The sequence below is a fragment of the Schistocerca gregaria genome, chromosome 2, assembly GCF_023897955.1.
Source record: "Schistocerca gregaria isolate iqSchGreg1 chromosome 2, iqSchGreg1.2, whole genome shotgun sequence".
In the NCBI taxonomy this organism is placed as follows: domain Eukaryota; kingdom Metazoa; phylum Arthropoda; class Insecta; order Orthoptera; family Acrididae; genus Schistocerca; species Schistocerca gregaria.
The window spans coordinates 925,741,382-925,763,504 of record NC_064921.1 but is presented as its reverse complement, the minus strand read 5'-3'; the positions used below and the strand labels follow the sequence as shown (position 1 = coordinate 925,763,504).

Sequence of the window (22,123 nt, the reverse complement as noted above, 5' to 3'; positions counted from 1 at the left end):
CACAAGAAGACAACGGGCTCCACAGGCAGTACAATTGGGATAACGTCACGGCACCTCTAGGATAGGACGAATAGCATCTATCATACCTGGGAAAGATTTCGATGCTATCCAAGAGGAGCAGCTATGTTTAAATATTTAAACTGGTAGATGTTGCCTTTGTGCTTCACTTGGTGGCAGGAGAAACAGATTAAGAAATCGTAATTTTTCTGTTTTTCCGTCACCCCTTAGTTCAATCAAAATTCGTGGAAGTATGTTCCGTCCATGTAACTAATGGAAGCCACTTTGTTTATTGCCATATGCATTTCGCATCTTGTTTTGTGAAGGATCGTCAGTGAGCTGTAATACATGTTTTTTTTGTACATACAATAAACGTATTATGTGGTATTTACAATATGTTACTATGCTATATTTTGTCGCATTTTATGTTGGTTTTTAGGTCAGAATCAGCTTTTGTTGTACAAATTTCGTGACGTGAAATTATTCCAGCCAAATGTGTGTTCACTAGTCTCCATGTTCCAGTTGACCGATTTCTGGCGTCCTTTGACCCACATTTGATTCAACACGTCGCAAATACACTCCTGGAAATGGAAAAAAGAACACATTGACACCGGTGTGTCAGACCCACCATACTTGCTCCGGACACTGCGAGAGGGCTGTAAAAGCAATGATCACACGCACGGCACAGCGGACACACCAGGAACCGCGGTGTTGGCCGTCGAATGGCGCTAGCTGCGCAGCATTTGTGCACCGCCGCCGTCAGTGTCAGCCAGTTTGCCGTGGCATACGGAGCTCCATCGCAGTCTTTAACACTGGTAGCATGCCGCGACAGCGTGGACGTGAACCGTATGTGCAGTTGACATACTTTGAGCGAGGGCGTATAGTGGGCATGCGGGAGGCCGGGTGGACGTAACGCCGAATTGCTCAACACGTGGGGCGTGAGGTCTCGACAGTACATCGATGTTGTCGCCAGTGGTCGGCGGAAGGTGCACGTGCCCGTCGACCTGGGACCGGACCGCAGCGACGCACGGATGCACGCCAAGACCGTAGGATGCTACGCAGTGCCGTAGGGGACCGCACCGCCACTTCCCAGCAAATTAGGGACACTGTTGCTCCTGGGGTATCGGTGAGGACCATTCGCAACCGTCTCCATGAAGCTGGGCTACGGTCCCGCACACCGTTAGGCCGTCTTCCGCTCACGCCCCAACATCGTGCAGCCCGCCTCCAGTGGTGTCGCGACAGGCGTGAATAGAGGGACGAATGGAGACGTGTCGTCTTCAGCGATGAGAGTCGCTTCTGCCTTGGTGCCAATGATGGTCGTATGCGTGTTTGGCGCCGTGCAGGTGAGCGCCACAATCAGGACTGCATATGACAGAGGCACACAGGGCCAATACCCGGCATCATGGTGTGGGTAGCGATCTCCTACACTGGCCGTACACCTCTGGTGATCGTCGAGGGGACACTGAATAGTGCACGGTACATCCAAACCGAGATTGAACCCATCGTTCTACCAGTCCTAGACCGGCAAGGGAACTTGCTGTTCCAACAGGACAATGCACGTCCGCATGTATCCCGTGCACCCAACGTGCTCTACAAGGTGTAGGTCAACTACCCTGGCCAGCAAGATCTCCGGATCTGTCCCCCATTGAGCATGTTTGGGACTGGATGAAGCGTCGTCTCACGCGGTCTGCACGTCCAGCACGAACGCTGGTCCAACTGAGGCGCCAGGTAGAAATGGCATGGCAAGTCGTCCAGCATCTCTACGATCGTCTCCATTGGAGAATAACAGCCTGCATTGCTGCGAAAGGTGGATATACACTGTACTAGTGCCGACATTGTGCATGCTCTGTTGCCTGTGTCTATGTGCCTGTGGTTCCGTCAGTGTGATCATGTGATGTATCTGACCCCAGGAATGTGTCAATAAAGTTTCCCCTTCCTGGGACAATGAATTCACGGTGTTCTTATTTCAATTTCCAGGAGTGTATATTACTTGTACTTTATAATTTGTGTTGTGCTTTCAGTATGTAGTGTTGGCAAGTGTTACTGTATCCATAACATTTGTCTTTTATTTCTGGTGTGTGTGTGGTTTGATATTTTCGTTTGGTTAGTGCGTGTGTGCGCGCGCGCGCGCGCGCGCTCGCGCGCTCTCGTGTGTGTGTGTATCTGTGTGTGTGTGTGTGTGTGTGTGTGTGTGTGTGTGTGTGTCACAACAGACAAACTAGAAAATACCAAGGAGCAGGTACATACCACTTAGAGTGCTCAGAATGTAAAGCAGTATATGTGGGGATGACAGGTAGGAACTTCAAAACTAGATGCAATGAACAGATAAGAAGTTAGAAATATGAAAAGAGCAAGTCTACCTTCACGAAATACCTGATAAAACATGGACACGAACCATACGGCATGGAACATGACATGACAGTTATTAGAGTGAATAATGACATCAAAAGACTTCTGATATTACAAGAAAACCTTAACATGCAAAGAGCAACTGCAATGACAAAGACGGTATTCAGTGACCAAACATATAAACAACTGTCTGATCATGTTAGCCACTAAAATAATAACCAACATGGATCTGAAATATAACGAGAATAGATAATTAATGAATCTTCCTCTCTACCCCTTTCTCTCTCTCTCTCCCTCTCTCTCTCTGTCCTCTGTCTCTCTCTCTCTCTATCTCTCTCTCTCTCTCTCTCTCTCTCTCTCTCTCTCTCTCTCTCTCTCTCTGTCTCTCTCTCTCTCTCTTACACACACACACACACACATACACACACACACACACACACACACACACACACACACACACACACACAACACAAACAAAAGACGAATGATAAACAAATAGTGACAGTAGACAACATTACACACCGAAAACACAACACAAAATATGAAGTGCAAGTAATGTATGCGATGTGTTGAATCAAATATTAGTGAAAGAATTCAGGAAATCGGCCAACTGGAGCGTGGAGACTAATGAACACGTCTCCAGGACCGCTCATATGCGCTAACAGCGCTGGAAACCGTAAGTCACATCCAACGATAATTTACATCACGAAATTTGTGCTCCAAACGTTGATTCTAACTTAAAAGTCAAGAGAAAAGCACGACAAAAGGTAACATATTAACGTATTGTAACTACAACATAATACGTTTATTGTATGTATAGAAAAACATGTATTACAGGCCACTGAAGACGCTTCTCAGATAAAAGAAGCGAAATGCGTATGACAATAAACAAACTGCCTTCAGTTAGTTGCATGAACGGAAAATACTTCACACGAAGATTTTAAGGCATGTGCGACAAAAAATGAAATTTTATGCTGCATTTCACAATATTAACACGGTATACTATATACGTTGCTGGTAACAGATGTACATTGCACATAAATGTAGTATACAATTATTTTAATGTATTAAAACTCTAAATAATAATGTGCAATATGTGACAGCACGTATGGATGCAAATAAAAGAAGAGCTCATACCGAACCACACCAGATCACTGTTTCCCATAAATTTCGGCTGCAAACGGGAAACATGAGAACGGTGTCACTTTCGCGAATAGCCTACTAGAGTTGTGGGAAGCAGAGGGTCCCTTGACGACACCTCCTGGTGAACACTACGTATCAGCTGAATATAAGACGCGATTGGTTCACGTAATCTGCGAACTAGGTATTATGATATACATCACAGCACTATAACTAAGTTAAGAAAGTGACTTTTATAGAGCAAAAGTGTATGACTATGTTTTCGTAAAGCAAACGTACTGCAGGCTGATACTAGGATCAGATGATAGTTTTCGTTTCCAATTAGAGTAACCTGAAATTGCAGTGAAATAGTCGGTTTTTATTGCTAGACTTTATACACGCCTGGAAATGGAAAAAAAGAACACATTGACACTGGTGTGTCAGATCCACCATACTTGCTCCGGACACTGCGAGAGGGCTGTACAAGCAATGATCACACGGACGGCACAGCCGACACACCAGGAACCGCGGTGTTGGCCGTCGAATGGCGCTAGCTGCGCAGCATTTGTGCACCGCCGCCGTCAGTGTCAGCCAGTTTGCCGTGGCATACGGAGCTCCAACGCAGTCTTTAACACTAGTAGCATGCCGCGACAGCGTGGACGTGAACCGTATGTGCAGTTGACGGACTTTGAGCGAGGGCGTATAGTGGGCATGCGGGAGGCCGGGTGGACGTGCCGCCGAATTGCTCAACACGTGGGGCGTGAGGTCTCCACAGTACATCGATGTTGTCGCCAGTGGTCGGCGGAAGGTGCACGTGCCTGTCGACCTAGGACCGGACCGCAGCGACGCACGGATGCACGCCAAGACCGTAGGATGCTACGCAGTGCCGTAGGGGACCTCACCGCCACTACCCAGCAAATTAGGGACACTATTGCTCCTGGGGTATCGGTGAGGACCATTCCCAACCGTCTCCATGAAGCTGGGCTACGGTCCCGCACACCGTTAGGCCGTCTTCCGCTCACGCCCCAACATCGTGCAGCCCGCCTCCAGTGGTGTCGCGACAGGCGTAAATAGAGGGACGAATGGAGACGTGTCGTCTTCAGAGAGTCGCTTCTGCCTTGGTGCCAATGATGGTCGTATGCGTGTTTGGCGCCGTGCAGGTGAGCGCCACAATCAGGACTGCATACGACCGAGGCACACAGGGCCAACACCCGGCATCATGGTGTGAGGAGCGATCTCCTACACCGGCCGTACACCTCTGGTGATTGTCGAGGGGACACTGAATAGTGCATGGTTCATCCAAACCGTCATCGAACCCATCGTTCTACCAGTCCTAGACCGTCAAGGGAACTTGCTGTTCCCACAGGACAATGCACGTCCGCATGTATCCCGTGCCACCCAACGTGCTCTAGAAGGTGTAAGTCAACTACCCTGGCCAGCAAGATCTCCGGATCTGTCCCCCATTGAGCATGTTTGGGACTGGATGAAGCGTCCTCTGACGCGGTCTGCACGTCTAGCACGAACGCTGGTCCAACTGAGGCGCCAGGTGGAAATGGCATGGCAAGCCGTTCCACAGGACTACATCCAGCATCTCTACGATCGTCTCCATGGGAGAATAGCAGCCTGCATTGCTGCGAAAGGTGGATATACACTGTACTAGTGCCGACATTGTGCATGCTCTGTTGCCTGTGTCTATGTGCCTGTGGTTCTGTCAATGTGATCATGTGATGTATGTGACCCCAGGAATGTGTCAATAAAGTTTACCCTTCCTGGGACAATGAATTCACGGTGTTCTTATTTCAATTTCCAGGAGTGTAGTTAAAGTATTTTTTATGTTTGTACCAACAGATGAGCGATTCCAATGTTTGCAGGCGTGTCGCTGCTGGCGCTGGGCTCAGTGGAGGGCTACCACGGCTACGTGCTGATCGTGTGGCTGTACGGCGTCTGCCTGGGCGGCTTCGTCTACTCGTTCAAGGTGTTCGCCATGGAGTGCGTGCGCTCCCGCTACTTTGCGCGCGCCTGGGGCTTCGTGCAGGGCGCCGAGGCGGTGCCGCTGCTGGTCGGCGTGCCCGTCACCGGTAAAAACGGCCGTTCACTTTTTTTCTTTTTTGTAAAACATATCGATGTCTTTGTAGTACAATAAGTACGATTCGTGTTTTTTACGTAAAGTCCGTTTTGTTGGAGATACTAGCAATTCGCGCGCATACTGCAACGAGAGCGTGCGTCGTGTACCGGCATGCCTCGGGAACAACTGTGCTCAGTTTCAGCTCTGTGGCAAACCTGTATGGTTCTGTTCTGTGCTTTCAAAATGTTTAAGATTCTCGAGTCGCCCGCTGCGTGTGAGGTTCGCTCAGTGATACGGTTTTTGTCAGAACGTAATCTGTCTGCTGCAGAAATTCAGCGACAGATTTGCGAAGTGTACGGTGACGCTGTTACGAATGTAAGCGAAGTGCGTAAGTGGGTACGAGAATTCGAAGATAACCATGACAATATCTATGTTGAGGACCGATCTGGTCGCCCATCTTTGATTACAGACGATTTGGTGGCTTCAGTTGAAGCGAGGATTCGTGAGAACAAGCGCTTCACAATAACAGGTCTCTCAAACGAATTTCCTGACGTGTCGAGATCAGTTCTTTACAACATTGTTTCGTAACACCACAACTTCAGGAAACTGTGCTCCAGTTGGGTTCTGAAACTCCTAACAGAGGACCACTAAAATCAAAGATATTAGTGTATGCTGAGGTAATTGTTATCATGAAGAAGGTGACGGCTTCTTGTTATCATGAAGAAAGTGACGGCTTCTTGAGTAAGATCGTAACCGGAGACGAAACATGAGGCCGGCCAGAGTGGCCGAGTGGTTCTAGGCACTACAGTCTGCAACCGCGAGACCGCTACGGTCGCAGGTTCGAATCCTGCCTCGGACATGGATCTGTGTGAAGTCCTTAGGTTAGATAGGTTTAAGTAGTTCTATGATCTAGGGGAATGATGACCTCAGAAGTTAAATCATATAGTGCTCAGAGCCAGTTGAACCATTTTTGAACGAAACATGCGTTTCGCATATCACGCCCGCCTGTAAAGGTGAAGGGCAAACAGACTCTGTCCCAGCGCAAAATCATGGCGTCATTGTTTTGGGATAGGCATGGTGTTTTGTTGGTCGACTTCATGCAATAAGGAACCACTGTCAAAGCAGATGCATACTGCCAAAATCTGAGAAAGCTACGCAGAGCGATTCAAAATGAAAGACATGGCATGCTGACAAAGGGAATTGGCCTTCTCCATGACAATGCAAGACCTCACACTGCAGGTCAGACCTTCGATTTATTGGACAGTTTTGGCTGGGAAGCTTTAGACTACCCACCCTATAGTGCTGATCTTGCGCCGAGCGATTACCATCTGTTCCTCCAACTCAACAACACCTCAGTGGCAACTGTTACAGTGATGAAGACGACGTGAAAACGGCACTGGACTCCTGGTTTTCGGAGCAGGCGGCCAGTTTTTATGAATAGAGTATTTTAAAATTGATTGTGAGGTATGATAAGTGTTCGAACAAAGTTAGCAACTATGTCAAAAAATAGAGTGAAGTATGTACTTTCTGAAAATAAATGTACTTTTTTGAAATAACCTTTCGTTGTGTACTTATGTTCAAACGGACCTTGCTTAAAAAACACGCCTCGTATACATATCTTCGATTACAACAAATATTCTTGTTTAGTTTTATTTCTGTAGTTTCTTAAGTAAAACAAATTCTGTGTTTGTTAACTGTAACGATATCTGCGTAACATTACAATAATATATTCCTTTGTAAACACCCTACACTGAGGTGACAAAAGTCATATCATACCTCGTAGCATTCGTGTCGGGCCTCGTTTTGCCCGGTGTAGTGCAGCAACTCCACGTGGCATGGACTTAACAAGTACCCTGCAGTAATTTTGTGCCATGCTGCCACTATAGCCGTTCATATTGCGAAAGAGCTGCCAGTAGAGGATTTTTTCTTCGAAGTGACCTCTTGATTATGTCTCATAAATGATCGATAGGATTGACGACGGGATATCTGGGTGGCCAAAACATTCGCACGAATTGTCCAGAATGTTCTTCAAACCAGTCGTGAACAACTGTGGCCTGGTGACATGGCGCATCGTTGTTTCTACACATGAAGTCCACGCATAGCTACAAGTGGTCTCGAAATAGCCGAACGTACCATTTCCAGTCAACGATCGGTTCAGTTGGATCAGAGAACTCAGCCCTTTCCATGTAATCACAGCACGTTGCACAGTGCCATGTTGACAACTTCGGTCCATGGCTTCGTGGGGTCTGTGCCACACTCCAACATTACCATCAACTCCTCCTAACTGGAGACCGGACTCAGCTGACCAGGCCACAGTATTCCAGTCGTCTAGGCTCCAGCCGACATGACCACAAGCACAGCAGAGGCGCTGTAGGTGATGATGTGCTGTTAGCAAAGGCACTCGAGTCGGTCATCTGCTGCCAAAGCCCATTACCGCCAGATTCCGCCGCACTGTCCTAAGGGATACGTTTGTCGTACGTCCCATATTGATTCATGCGTCTACTTCATGCTTTTTTACTTGTCTGGCAGCACTGGAAGCTGTATGCAAACACCATTGCTCTCAGTCGTCAAGTGAAGGCCATCGACAACTGCGTTATCCGTGGTGAGAAGCATGCCTGAAGTTTAATATTCTCGGCACACTCTTGCCATTGTGGGTCTTGGAATATTGGATTCCTAACGAATTTTGAAATGGAATGCCCTGTGTGTCTAGCTCTAATTACTGTACCACGTTGAAAGTCTGTTAATTTTCGTCATGCGGCCATAATAACGTCACATAAACCACCTGAGTACAAATGAAAGCTCCTCCAATACAATGATTTTTCGTAATTTGTGTACACGTTACAATCGCCATGTGTACATCTGCATGACTTTTGTAACCTCAGTATATGCAGGGTGACTCCTAACCATTGCCACCTAGAAAAACTCCGAAAGTATGATAGTAGCTGAAAAGTTTCTGGGACAAATGTCGCATGTGACAACGGGGCGGGGGCCATAATAGGACGTTAGTCTTTTGGTGCTAGGTGGAGCCACGTCAGAGATATGAAGTTCTACTCTGTTTTTAAATGGGATTCTATAGTTTGGTACTTATTTTCTGATAGCGGCTATCGAGACGAATCCAATTATGTATAATTGTAAGATCTTTGATCGTCAACGTAGGTCAAAAAGTCGCATGAAAGTCCATTTACAGAAGGTGTTCGAAGTGATGACCGTTGGTCTCATAGCAATGCTGCAATCTTCTTAGCCTGGATTGTTCAAATGGCTCTGAGCACTATGGGACTTAACTTCTGAGGTCATCAGTCCCCTAGAACCTAACTAACGTAAGGACATCACACACACCCATGCCCGAGGCAGGATTCGAACCTGCAACCGTAGCGGTAGCGCGGTTCCAGACTGTTGCCTGGATTGAGTGGTATTCCTTATCACTTCGGCACTTTTCGAAACACGTGCTCTGACAATTCTCTCTCGTATATCGTGCAAATAGTAAATATTCGCCGAATACGGCGTATCCATCTAACGTGCCAATGACATGTAAACACCATTCCACGGTTTTGCAGTACAACAGTAAAAGGAACGATAAGACTAGTATCGTCGAATCAAGCGAATGTGAATGATGTATTCCTTCGACGAACAAGTCGATATGCTTCTCATTTACGGAGAATACCAACGAAATTCAGTGGTAGCTAGAGACTTATACGCTGAAAGATATCCTCAACGTAATCACCCTACAAGTCGTACATTTAAATATGTGTATGATAAATAGAGAACAACTGGATCTTTAATGCATCGGAAACAGAACCAGCACAGGGAAGTTGCTAAACAGGAAAAACGAAATTGATACTATTGCCACTGTGGTTCGAGATTCTTGTGTTAGTCTACGTCAAATCGCAAGGGAATCTGGCGTTAGCCAGAATAGTGTTGCTCGTATTCTGCATCGCCATTAATATCATCCTTACCACATCAGTCTCCACCAAGAATTCACTGGTACGGATTGTCTGCGTTGCACTGCATTCAGCCGAAGGGCTCAACTACAGATTCAGAGGGATGACACATTTATTAATGTGATTCTTATTAACTGACGAGGCTACATTCACGAACCATGGAAATGTTAATTTGCATAACATCCATTATTGGGAAACTGAAAATTCATGTTCGCTGCGGCAAGTTGCACACCAAAAACCGTGGTCACAGAAAATACGGTCGGGATTCTGGAGGACAGAACTTAAGCACCTATTTCATCGAAGGAAATCTTAGTGGTAATAAGTACACCACATACCTGCAAGAAACATTAAATCTGTTATTGGAAGAAATACCTTTAGGAACAAGGAACAGAATGTGGTGTCAACACGATGGGTGTCCGGCACATCTTTCACTGATGGCTAGAAATGAGTTGCAGAGACAATTCCCGTATAGTTGGATTGGACGCCGAGGAGGAGATGTACCGTGGCCGGCTCGTTCGACAGACCTGACACCTCTTTATTTTTTCTTGTGGGGACTCGTAAAAGATATTATTTATAAAGACCTTCCGACTACTCCTGAAGATATGTGAGAGAGGATTGTCAGAGCATGTGCTTAGATAAGTGCCGAGGTGATAAGGAATACCACTCGATCCCTGATAAGAAGATTGCAGCACTGCATTGATACCAATGGTCGTCACTTGGAACAACTTTTGTAAATGGACGTTCATGCCAACTTTGTGACCTTCGTTGACATTCAAAGACCTTACTGCTGTACATTACTGGATTCTTCACGATGGCCGCTATCAGAAAATAAGTACCAAACTATAACATCCCATCAAAAACGAGGTTGACCTTCTTATCTCTGAAGCGACGCCACCTAGCAACAAAGCATTAACGTCATATTGTGGCCCCCGTTGTCCAACGCAACTTTTGTCCCACAAACTTTTCATCTCCTACCATACTATCGAAGTTATTCTTGGTGGCAATAGTTAGTGACTCACCTCGTATATCATTATCTGCTTCTTCTTCGTTATTTATCTGCGTAAGTTGGCCGTCACTTTACGTGTAGTTGCGGGATTCACATGTCACTGACGATGACCTAAGTATCCCAAACTGGTTCGTGAGAAAAGTTGGTTGGGTTGTTTGAGGGAAGACACCAGACAGCGAGGTCATCGGTCTCATTGGATTAGGGAAGGACAGGGAAGGAAGTCTGCCGTGCCCTTTCAAAGGAACAATCCAAGCATTTGCCTGGAGCGATGTAGTGAAATCACGGAAAACCTTAATCAGGATGGCCAGACGCGGAATTGAACCGTCGTTCTCCCGAATGCGAGGCAGTATGCTAACCACTGTGCCACCTCACTCGGAAGAAATTATTAGGAGCAGTCAAATGAAAACGAGAGAGATGGAAAAAGTAAGTACACTGTATTATGGAATCGCAATGGGACAGATCGGGACCGTGTGGAGGATGTGAAAGCGTTTCTCAGCGGAACTTTTGCAGCGTAGTAGCAACAAGTTTGGCAACGTGTGGGTGGGCCCACATGAAGAACTGCTCGCCTGGATTCAATCCTGGTTCCGTAGGCAAGCGCAAATATTTTTCCATGATAGCAAAAAATGATTCAAATTGCTCTGAGGACTACGGGACTTAACACCTGAGGTCATCAGTCCCCTGGAACTACTTAAACCTAACTAACCTAACGACATCACAAACATCCATGCCCGAGGCAGGATTCCAACCTGCGACCGTAGAGATCGCGCGGTTCCAGACTGAAGCGCCTAGAACCTCTCGGCGACGCCAGCCGGCTCCATGAAGGCACTGACCGTCTTTTCTCACAGTGGGATAAATGTATTAACAGTACCAGCGTTTACTTTTTAGTTATGAACTTATTTACTTTTTTCCGTCTGTCTCGTTTTCTTTTGTCTGACCCTTATGGAAGGCGGTCAGAAACAGTATGAATGTAAGGGTGCCTCAGGACGGGTTGTGCTGAGAAATAATCCTTAACAAAAAAAAAAATCGATTTGCCCCACCATTCCCGTGCTAAGCGGCTTTGAAATTAGCCCATTAGGCCGCTGCACACGCAAATTCAAAAGGCCTTCCAGAGACTGTGTTGTCAAACCCGTTCTTCTTTTGGTTTCCTAAAATGGAACAAGAGAACTATACAAATACTGGAAATGGGATGGTGGTAAGGATCAATACCGAGCCAAAGGCTGAGCACTCTCGTGCACTATCATCTACGCTACGAGACCAATTGACATTATTTTATGTGGCTGGCCACATGAATTTGCACGCGCAAGGGCTTGATTAGTTAGCTAACGTCAATGCTAATGAACTTGGAACCAGAGCAATGTATTGAAATTTTTCTTAACCGTTATATCTCAGCAGAATCTACCCTAAAGCACCCTCACGAGGTTTTCAGCCTGTTTCTGAATACCCTGTGTATTAAAAGGGCTTCGGGAAAGTGTTTCCTATTTGACAGTGTTGTCATGTTCGGTTAAACACCGTGAGAAAATTGGGATAATATTATAAGGAAGAAGGTTCTAATATGTTATTTTAGTGATCAGCCATCTACACTTTTCTGAGCTTTCTATTTATCTTTGTTATCGGCCGAGTAGAATCACGTAATAACTTTAGCATCTCTTCCTATTTCTTCATTCGTATTTTTCCAGCAGTCCTTGTTCTTCTCCTGATTTGGTCTTTTCATTTTGTCTACCCACGTTGCTCCACATTTCTTGTTTCCTTTGTCTTGAAAGCCTTCTAACTTGATAATTTTATACTTAAAAACGTTCTTTTGTGTTATTTGCTAGTCTTCGATGTTGTTTTTGCTTAATTCTTTTCTCGTTTATGTAATCCACGCTCCCGGCCGCGGTGGTCAAGCGGTTCTAGGCGCTTCAGTCCTGTACCACGCGGCTGCTATGGTCGCAGGTTCGAATCCTGCCTCGGGCATGGTTGTGTGTAATGTCCATAAGTTAGTTAAGTTTATGTAGTTCTAAGTCTAGGGGACTGATGAGCTCAGATGTTCAGTCACATAGTGCTTAGAGCCATCTGAACCATCTAATCTACGCTATTATAGATTTATTTTCCAGGTACACAGTACAGCAAACTTGTTTCGTTACCCTTGTTATTCATTCGCTGGAGGTGCCTAAAGAAGTTAATCTTCGCTTTATCATTCCTTTCGGTACCGTCTATATATTTCTGTAGATCTCGTCGTTACGTATAACTTAAAGTCAGATGTAGTTTGTATTCCACCCATTATTTTACTACTAATCCACCTTTCTAGTACCTCTATTCCGTCCAATTTATAGTTCAGCATCAGACTGTCACGTGCATATAAACATTCCGGTCTTACCACTATGTATTTCGTTGCAATTTTTTATATAGGTCAAATTGTCTTTTTCAGTGGAACTTTTGAGACCAATTCACTTCACTGTTTGTTGCCAAATGAATGGAGTAACTGCTTCTGCAGATTTTCTAAAAGTACTGAACATTTTTAGCCACAGTTTCCAGAGCCTTAATTTGCTTTATTTTACTTTTTTGTGAAAATGCAGTTAAACAGTAAAGATGACAAGGGGCCCCCTTGTCACTTTTTTGAGTTTATACTGCAGTTATAATTTTAATAGCGCATTTTAACATAGATAAATATGGCAGTTCTACATTCTTCGTGACAGAGAGTTGCTAAGTAGATAAACGTGAGTGAAAGTGGGACAGTGTTATTGCAATTGTGTCGACTGCATTCGTCACAGATTATTTTAGCAACGACGCCGGTAACTCTGCAGTTGAGCGCCTCAAATCCACACACACACACACACACACACACACACACACACACACACACACCATCGCACGACTCGACGCAGATATCGTGTTTCCGTCAGCGGCCTGTGTTTGTTGGAGAGATGATCATACGTGAGAAGATGATGCTATGGTACAAAACTTGGAATAAGCGCATACTCTTTTGAAGACACTATTACTGTAAAAGACGAGAGAGAGTGTATATAGTTGTCACGGAATCTAGAGGTCTTTGAGGGCCTAACTGCCATTACATTCGGCAGGACTAGTGGTGCAGTAGCTCCATTAAATCTGTCTTGGTTCTGAGATCAGTGTTAATGTTGTTTCACATTCCGAAACGCTGCGCCACTCTCCTCCATTAGAAGCATCTTGTTGTTTTGGAACTGCTTAAGGTTCCTGTTCCACTGAGAAATAACAACAAGCAAGGGAGTGTTTGTGTATCACATAACATACCTACACAGATTTTCACGATTTACGATAACATCGTTGATCATGAGCTCTAAAGAGATATTGAACGTGGACCACTGTTCGTAACAATCTGGTGGTTTATTACCACTGGCACCTTTTCCATTCCAAATACTTTTTAATCCGAGGATATATGACTACTTTACTCAGTACTGACGTTGATACTGCATTTTAACTTATCTTTGGTTTTATTCAAAAATTTTGCAGCTTGTGGTGTTGGTATAACAACTACCTAGACGATCGCAAAATTTTATTTCTTTGGTCTTCAATCTTTCGACTGGATTTACGTTTTTCATATCGTTGTATCTTATTCCAGATTGATGTTAGTCACATCGTTCTACCTTACTCTGATGTTCTTACTATACTGAAGGGTCCTGAACAATTTTCCGTATTCTAATCTTCATAGGTCTCTTTATTAATACCTTTTCACTAATCATTACAGTGTAGGGAATTGTGTGTTTTGTTTATTACTTTTATTTTTCAATGTACGCGTATTTCTGTCACCATATCTCGCCTGGTTTTTATTGTCGCTTTCTCCGGCTCCCCACCCCTCAGTTCAGTTATTTGTTGTGTTACGAAAGTGTTTTCCTTTATTTTAGCAATATTCTGCCGGCCGTGAATTGTAGGAAATTCGCTCAATAGTTGTCCACTTGCGCAATCTTAGAAAATCGTTGTTGATGTCTTCTGCTTGGTACAAAGTGTGTGTAATCTAGGTAATGTTAATTATTCCAAGCGGGAGTAAGTAATGTATACTGAACGCCGTATGACTATGATCTGATGTGGTTTAGTTAAACAAACCGACCCTTGAACCCACAAATCAGAAGTTACTTCGTAGCTAACACAAGAGTTAGCCGACATTCAAATGAGCACATTCTCAGCATTTTCGAACTGAATGACGAATGACTGAAAACGTCGCTGCCCTCGTTAAGCTGAACAAATATCTGAGAAACATGAAAATGAATGTAGATGTGTAGCACATGCTAGTGTTACAGCTCTCATCATTTCTGAGAATGAAGTCTTTATTAAAGCAGTCGAAATCGTTTTAATTAAATATACGTTTCCTGTTATTCTTTATCCTACTTCAGAATGTGTTCTGATGTGAGTTCGTTGATGCTGCCCTGAAGCAGCCGGTGATTTGCTTCCTAATTCATAATAAAATGGGCCTTTCTGTTTCTTAATTACAAAATGGACCATCCCCCCTTTCAATATCTGATAAATTAGTATTGCTAAACAGCTTTATACATTTTGAATTCTATGGCTGAATATCTGGCGTAAATTTAAACCGTTTCATCTCGGTTACCCCGATGTTGAAATATGCACTCTTCAGCAGTATTTGCTGTTGTGAAGTGCCTGACAGAATACATTTTGGTGAGGCGGTGTCCCGTAGCTCTTATGGTCAGACGACTGAAACTGATTGTATAAATAAACTATTTGTATCAGCAGCTAAAGACGGTGATATGACATTTTTTGACAGAATAAAGCTGTGAGCCAGTCGGGTGCTCAATACTAGTCGCTTTCCTTTCGGAGGCAATGTTCTGTTAGACGTCATCAAGTATTCTGGCATCCGGGAAGGTCTTTCTTCGGAAGCTTGGTGTCTTCCATTCTTTCCTCCCCTCCGCCATTATTATACTCTTCCTTTTTAAGAGTGATGCATCTGTCTTGATTCCATCTGTTAGCTGGTATTCTCTCGTGTCTCGTGTTTTTTTTACCTACTGTCCATTCACTGATCTAAGGAATACTTTATTATACCGTCACATCTCAATTCCTCTGGTATTTTATTTTCATACTGTCCGTCCTTCTATCGCTGTTCAAGCGTTTGGAACTTCAAAATGGTTTGTTGTGTGTTTCTAGCTGACTTGTATCTTATCACAGTTTGAAGACTTCTAAGGGTTTTCGCAGTATTCATATTTCAGCCTTATGGAGAACGACATTCGCTAAACCTCTCGTCCTTTTTTAATCAAGACCCCACAGAACAATTTCTTTTACCTATCAAAATTTTCTTTGCTATTGCTATCATTGTTTTCACTTCTTCGTCACGTCTCATGTATCTAATTACTCTAAATACTGAAAATTGTCTTTTTACTTCCATCTACCTCAAAATTTTCACAATTATCTTCCTTATTTTGTCTTTTTAATATTGGTCCTTCTGCCATGATGTTTGCACCTTTTTTTTTTCAATTCGTCAATCTGCTACTGATTGCCATCTCATCTTCAACTGATAATTCAATGCCATCTTCAAAGAACATACATTTGGCCTTGCTGAAGATAACGGTGAAGATATTTCTCTTGTACAAAACGTTAAAAGCGCAGTAGAGATAATAGGGTTCATGTATCTTAAGAAAACTGCTGCGAAACATATTTCTATTGATATCAGTAACAGTTTGTAACAATTCAGTGAAAAGCGAAAAAGAACGACCAGAATTCTTGCAGTCTGATGTAACTGAACCCACACCAATGAACTGTGTCACGTGAAATACATGAAGCAAACATAGTGCGAATGAGGTAAATGCTGATTTTGACATATTATCCAATTCTAATTGTGGGCTTCTCTTGTTATTTAATTATAAAGCTGTGCTACAACGTGGAATTTATTTTCCGCGACGCTGTCCAATCGCCTCTAATATATCCCATAATTCACAAAATGCACATAAGTCTACAAACTAGCACGTCTTTCTGCTTGGGGGAAGTAAATAACATTCGTAGCAGTCATTTTTATGGAAGCGATTGTTCTCGCTTCTTTCCTTCTGGCTGCTTGAGCCCATACATTACTACATTCTTAGAAAGTGTTTTTGTTTGATTTGCACAAAAATTTTATGGCATTCTTCCCTGTAAAGTACGGTCATTGATGTACTATCTTCACCCCCCCCCCCCCCTCCCAAAACTCAGTTCCTTAAAGATTCGATCTTCCATACATAAAACAATTTCAAACGCCTGATAAGTTTCAAATAAGCTACTGTAAATACTCTCCTCCAAGCATGTTAAACACTTACCCTTATGGTTCAAGACACAAAGCTCAGAATTTCTTGTTTTTATTAGTTTCAGATTATTCACCCACAGACCAAGCAAAAAGTCAAAAAACAAGGTGCAAAATTGTTTCTAACTCGGTAAGTGCTCTCATTCTCATACTGGATGACTATAGTTTTGGTATTAAGGACCCATGAGCTACGATATCTCAGGGTATGTTTACAGTTTCTATCTTTAGTATTTGGCTTATTGTGTAAAATAACTTGGCATTATCTCTTAATGAGCATGTTAAAACTACTTGTTACACTCTAAAATCCCAAGTACTACTACATAATTCACCAAGTACGGTGTAACGACAGCACCAAAAGCTGTTGCGATGTGTGTTTAGTTGAGGACCACCGTGTCAAGCAACTACTCTCAAGTGAAGCATACCATTACGTCGGTTTAGTGAAAGATTCCCTGATATGAAGTACATATTTACTGTCAGTTGTAGTTTCTATATATGTACCTGATGCCTAGGAAACCTTCTTGAAGCTGATATTCCCGTATCTGTGACGAAGATGGACGCTTGAGCACAACTGTTTGCCCGTAAATAAATATACGTTGCTGCGGCTTGTAGTGGTATTGTTATACTATTCTTTAAATAGGTTGAAGCTGTGGAGTACTGTTTACAGCAAATATATTTTGACGTGAAAATTTCTAATCCAATTCACAAATATTTGAGATATGAGTGTGTATGAATCATTTCCGTTCCTTGCTGCGAAATGTCTGTGACTGAACCGTCCGGGAAGAGTGCTAAAACTGCGGAAGCGGAGGCATGCCTGCTGTTTGTAGCTCTGGCGAAATACAGGCAAAGGTTTGTGTTGAAATAACGGTTTGGCAAAGCAGCCGATGTCAAACATTTCTGTACACTTAGCTTTCAGCAACCGTAGGGACGTCATTCTTTTCAAGTCACCAGTCTTCCAACTGGTTTGATACGATACCTGACGAATACCTCTGTAGAGCCAACGTTTTCGGTAGCACTTCTAATGGTCGTCCTAAAATATTTGGTGGGTGAATTCCAACCTCTCTCTTCCTCTACAGTTCACCCTCCACACCTCCCTCTAGCATCACGGAAGCCATTGCCTGATGTCTTCTCAGATGTGTTATCAACCTATCCCTCCTCCTTTCAGTATTTTCCATATATTTCTTTCCTCTCCGATTCTGCACAGAATCTCCTCACTCCTTACGTAATCAGTAAAACTAATTTTCAACATTCATCTGTAGCACCACATTTCATATGTTTCGATTCTTTTCTATTCTGGTTTTCCCACAGTCTTGTTTCAGTATGATACTGCAACGTGTTTCAAAAGTATGATCTCAAAAATTTATTCCTAAGATTAAGGCCGACGTTTGATACTCGTACGCTTCTCCTGGCCAGGAGATTAGCCACTGCTAATCTGATTTTTATGTCCCCCCTCCCCTACTCCGTCCACCATGGTGTTTTGCTGCTTACGTATTTTGCTTCGTGCGTATGTGCTTCGTGCTCACCATTTCTGATTGTAAGTTTATCGATATTCCCTTTTTTGCTACTTCTCATTACTTCGAATTTTTCGATTTAGTCTCAGGCCATATTTTGTACTCATTAGACTGTTCTTTACATTCAACCGAGATTCTAATTCTTCTTCACTTTCACCGAGGACAGCAATATCAGCGTCGAATCTTATCAGTAATATTCTTGAATTTAAATCCCACTCTTGAAACTTTCTTTTATTTCCTTCATTTCTCCTACCGGCTCTTCATATGTGAATGAAACGAGGAGAAACCATAACAGCTAGTACAATGGGATATACCCTCTCCCATGCATCTCAAGGCGGTTTGCAGAGTATTCTAGGGTTGCCCAGAAAGCAATGCACTTCATTTTTATTCAATAATTCTTTATTGAACAAAATGAGAATTACACGCACGAAACAACGGTGTTTCATCTACACACCCTATTTTTCCACGTAATCTCCACTCTGTTCTATGGCCTTCCTCCAGGGCGACATAAGGGTGTGTGTGCCCTGTCGGTACCAATCCTTGTCCTGGTGGCGCAGCCAGGGCTTTCCTGTGTGAATCACCTCCTCACCATCCTAAAAACGTCTTCTACGAATCGCATCCTTTAAAAGGTCTGAACAAGTGGAAGTGCGAGAGGGCTAGGTCATGGCTGTAGGATGCACTGGGTAACACTGTCCAACCCGGATTTGCATCAACACTTCCTTTGCTGATTGCAGTGCCAACTGCCGAGTCGTAATGCGTCTGTTATCGCGAATGACATGAGCAACACTTCAGGTGTTGAAGCCTTGGATGGTCTCCCCCACCGCAGCAAATCGTGGAGCTCCATCGAAATGCCCTCTGATGACGTCACCCTCCGTGCCCAGCGACTAACTGTACCTCTGTCGACAGCTATGGGACTCAACATCATAGGTCATAAATCCCCTAGAACGTAGAACTACTTAAACCGAGCTAACATAAGGACATCACACACACCCATGTGCGAGGCAGGATTCCAACCTGCGACCGTAGCAGCCACGCGGTTCCGAACTGCAGCGCCAGAACCGCACGGTCACAGCGGCTGGCGACAGCAGGTGCTCCATAGGATTTGCACAAGCGTTTGTGAATATTATGCTCAGCTTCTTTCTCTGCAGTGAGAAATTCGATGATGGGATGTTCCTTATAACGTACATCACTTACAGACGCCATTTTGAAACTGTCCTTCAGCTACTCTATCTGTCCGAAGTGACGGAAACTTAGCGCGCACACTCAGGATGCTTCAAATTATACCGGGTGATCAAAAAGTCAGTATAAATTTGAAAACTTAATAAGCCACGGAATAATGTATGTAGAGAGATTAAAATTGGCACACATGCTTGGAATGAGATGTGGTTTTATTAGAACCAAAAAAAAAAAAACAAAGATCACAAAATGTCCGACAGATGGCACTGAACACTAAAACGTTAGTGACTGTGCATGACAATAGTGTATAAAAGGAGCTGTAATGAGAGAGAGAATCAGATGCGCCAGCAGTCGCAGCATGTTGACGTTGCCTGAAAAGGCGCTGTTAGTGAAGCTGTATTATCAGAATGGGGAATGTGCTAGTTCAGCTTTACGATCCTATCGCCATAGGAAGGGGACTCGAACGAGTAAAGGTCCGTTGACAAATGCAGCTGTGGCGAGAATTATTTCGAAGTTTGAACACACAGGATGTTTGGACGATAGACCCCGTAGTGGCCGACCGAGCACAAGGCGTATTGCTGCTGAGACAGTTCAGGAAGTCAGCGCTCGTGCAGTCGCACGTCGCTCTTGCATTCCATACACTACTGTTTGGTTGGCACTGAGGCGTACCCTCCGATGCTATCCGTTCAAAATCCATCGGCATCATGAACTGTTACCATTTAGTGAAGCGGAGGGCATTTGCGGTGTGGGCGTTTCAAAAGATGGTGGAAGATGACGATTGGTTGAGTAACTTGTTGTTTACCGGCGAAGCTCATTTCACGCTCCGGGAGTCTGTCAACGCCCACAACTGCAGAATTTGGGTTACCGAAAATCCTAGAACTGTCGTGAAAACTCCATTGCACGACGAGAAAGTCACGGTATGTGTTGAATTTACTACATCTACCTTTATCAGGCCTTTTTTCATCGAGGAAATGCGTGATTCTGGTTTTTCAACTGCTACCGTGACGGGTGAGAGGTACGCCGATATGTTACAGTATCGCATTATCCCCAGCCTGGCTGAAAACAGCTGCTGGAACGTACGATGTTTATGCAGGATGGCGCTGCACCCCATATTTGCTAGACGCGTGAAAGATCTCCTGCGCGCGTCGTTTGGTGATGATCGTGTGCTCAGCCGCCACTTTCGTCATGCTTTGCCTCCCAGGTTCCCAGACCTAAGTCCGTAAGATTACTGGCTTTGGGGTTACCTGGAGTCGCAAGTGTATCGTGATCGACCGACATCTCTAGGGGTGCTGAAAGACAACATCCGACGCCAATGCCTCACCATAGCTCCGGACATGCTTTACAGTGCTGTTCACAACATTATTCCTCGACTACAGCTATTGTTGAGTAACGATGGCGGGCCGGCCGGAGTGACCGAGCGGTTGTAGGCGCTTCAGTCTGGAACCGCGCGCGTCGGCTACGGTCGCAGGTTCGAATCCTGCCTCGGACATGGATGTGTGTGAAGTCCTTAGGTTAGTTAGGTGTAAGTAGTTCTAAGTTCTAGGGGACTGGTGACCTCAGAAGTTAAGTCCCATAGTGCGCAGAACCATTTTTGAATGATGACGGATATCTGGAGCATTTCCTGTGATGAACATCATCTTTGTTTTCTCTTACTTTGTTATGCTAATTATTGTTATTCTGATCAGATGAAGCGCCATCTGTCGGACATACTTTGAACTTTTGTATTTATTCGGTTCTAATAAAACCCCATGCCATTCCAAGCATGTGTGTCAATTTGTACCTCTCTACGTACATTATTCCGTGATTTATTCAGTTTTCAAATTTATACTGACTTTTTGATCACCTGGTACATACTAACGTTTCGCATTCGTAGCACTGTTTTGAGCTGATAGAAAAAAATTGCGATGCATTACTTCCTGGGTATTCCTCGTAGATGTAGACGTAGAATTTAAGTCAGGCGCTGGTTGTGGTGTTGCAGGCTACATCAACCAGAACCACCCGCAGGCGGGCTACTACTTCTCGATGGCGGCCACGCTGGCCGGCGCGGCGCTGCTGTTCGTGGTGGGCGGCGGGTCGCGGCGCGGCTGGGACTCCGTGCCCGGCGGCTGCGGTGCGCTGCCGGACGGCCCGCTGGCCGCCGCCGCCCCCGTGCCGCTCCCGGGCGCCCCCGGCGTCCGCCCCCACCCGCTGCTCACCAAGAGCATGTCGTTCGGCACGCCGCTGGACCTGCCGCCCCCGGACGACATCCTGTGGCGGCCCGTGCGGTCGTGTCGCAGCGAGCCCGAGAGCCTGGGCCGGCCGCCGCCGCCCGCCGCCGCCGCCGCCGCCTTCACCGTCGTCGAGCAGATCACCACCTGCGTCTGACCGCGCCGCGCCCCCTGTCCCCGCGTCACGACGACACTCGTCGACGCCTTCCATCGATCACCCCCACTCTGTGCCACATCTCCACCACATTTTGTCACCACTCACGCGGAAAAGACTGCTTATTTATTTCTTCGTATAGAGACGAAAACCGTTGCAGCTGTTACACTAGAACGTTCTCTGTCTACGTTCTCTAGCACTCGTCACTCACTGGGAAGCCATAAGCCTTTGACTATAATGTGGCACTATTATACAGCGACAATAACCATTTAAAATATTTAAAGATATCTCTTTCATTGCTCACATTATTGGACTGTATATCATCAACCTTTCATTGCTGATTTTATATTACGAGGGCTTTCCAGAAAT

General features: G+C 44.7%; 1 protein-coding gene across 1 annotated transcript in view; it reads left to right on the top strand.

Annotated features, from left to right (window-relative positions):
• LOC126335354 (monocarboxylate transporter 12-like) overlaps window positions 1–21,842 on the top strand; it is a 576,599-nt gene extending 554,757 nt beyond the window's left edge. The window contains exons 8-9 of the mRNA XM_049998541.1: window positions 5,337–5,543; window positions 21,372–21,842. Of these exons, the coding sequence (XP_049854498.1) occupies window positions 5,337–5,543; window positions 21,372–21,757 (593 nt within the window). The 3' untranslated portion in view covers window positions 21,758–21,842. The remainder of the gene's footprint in view (window positions 1–5,336; window positions 5,544–21,371) is intronic.
• The last annotated feature ends 281 nt before the right edge of the window (window positions 21,843–22,123 follow it).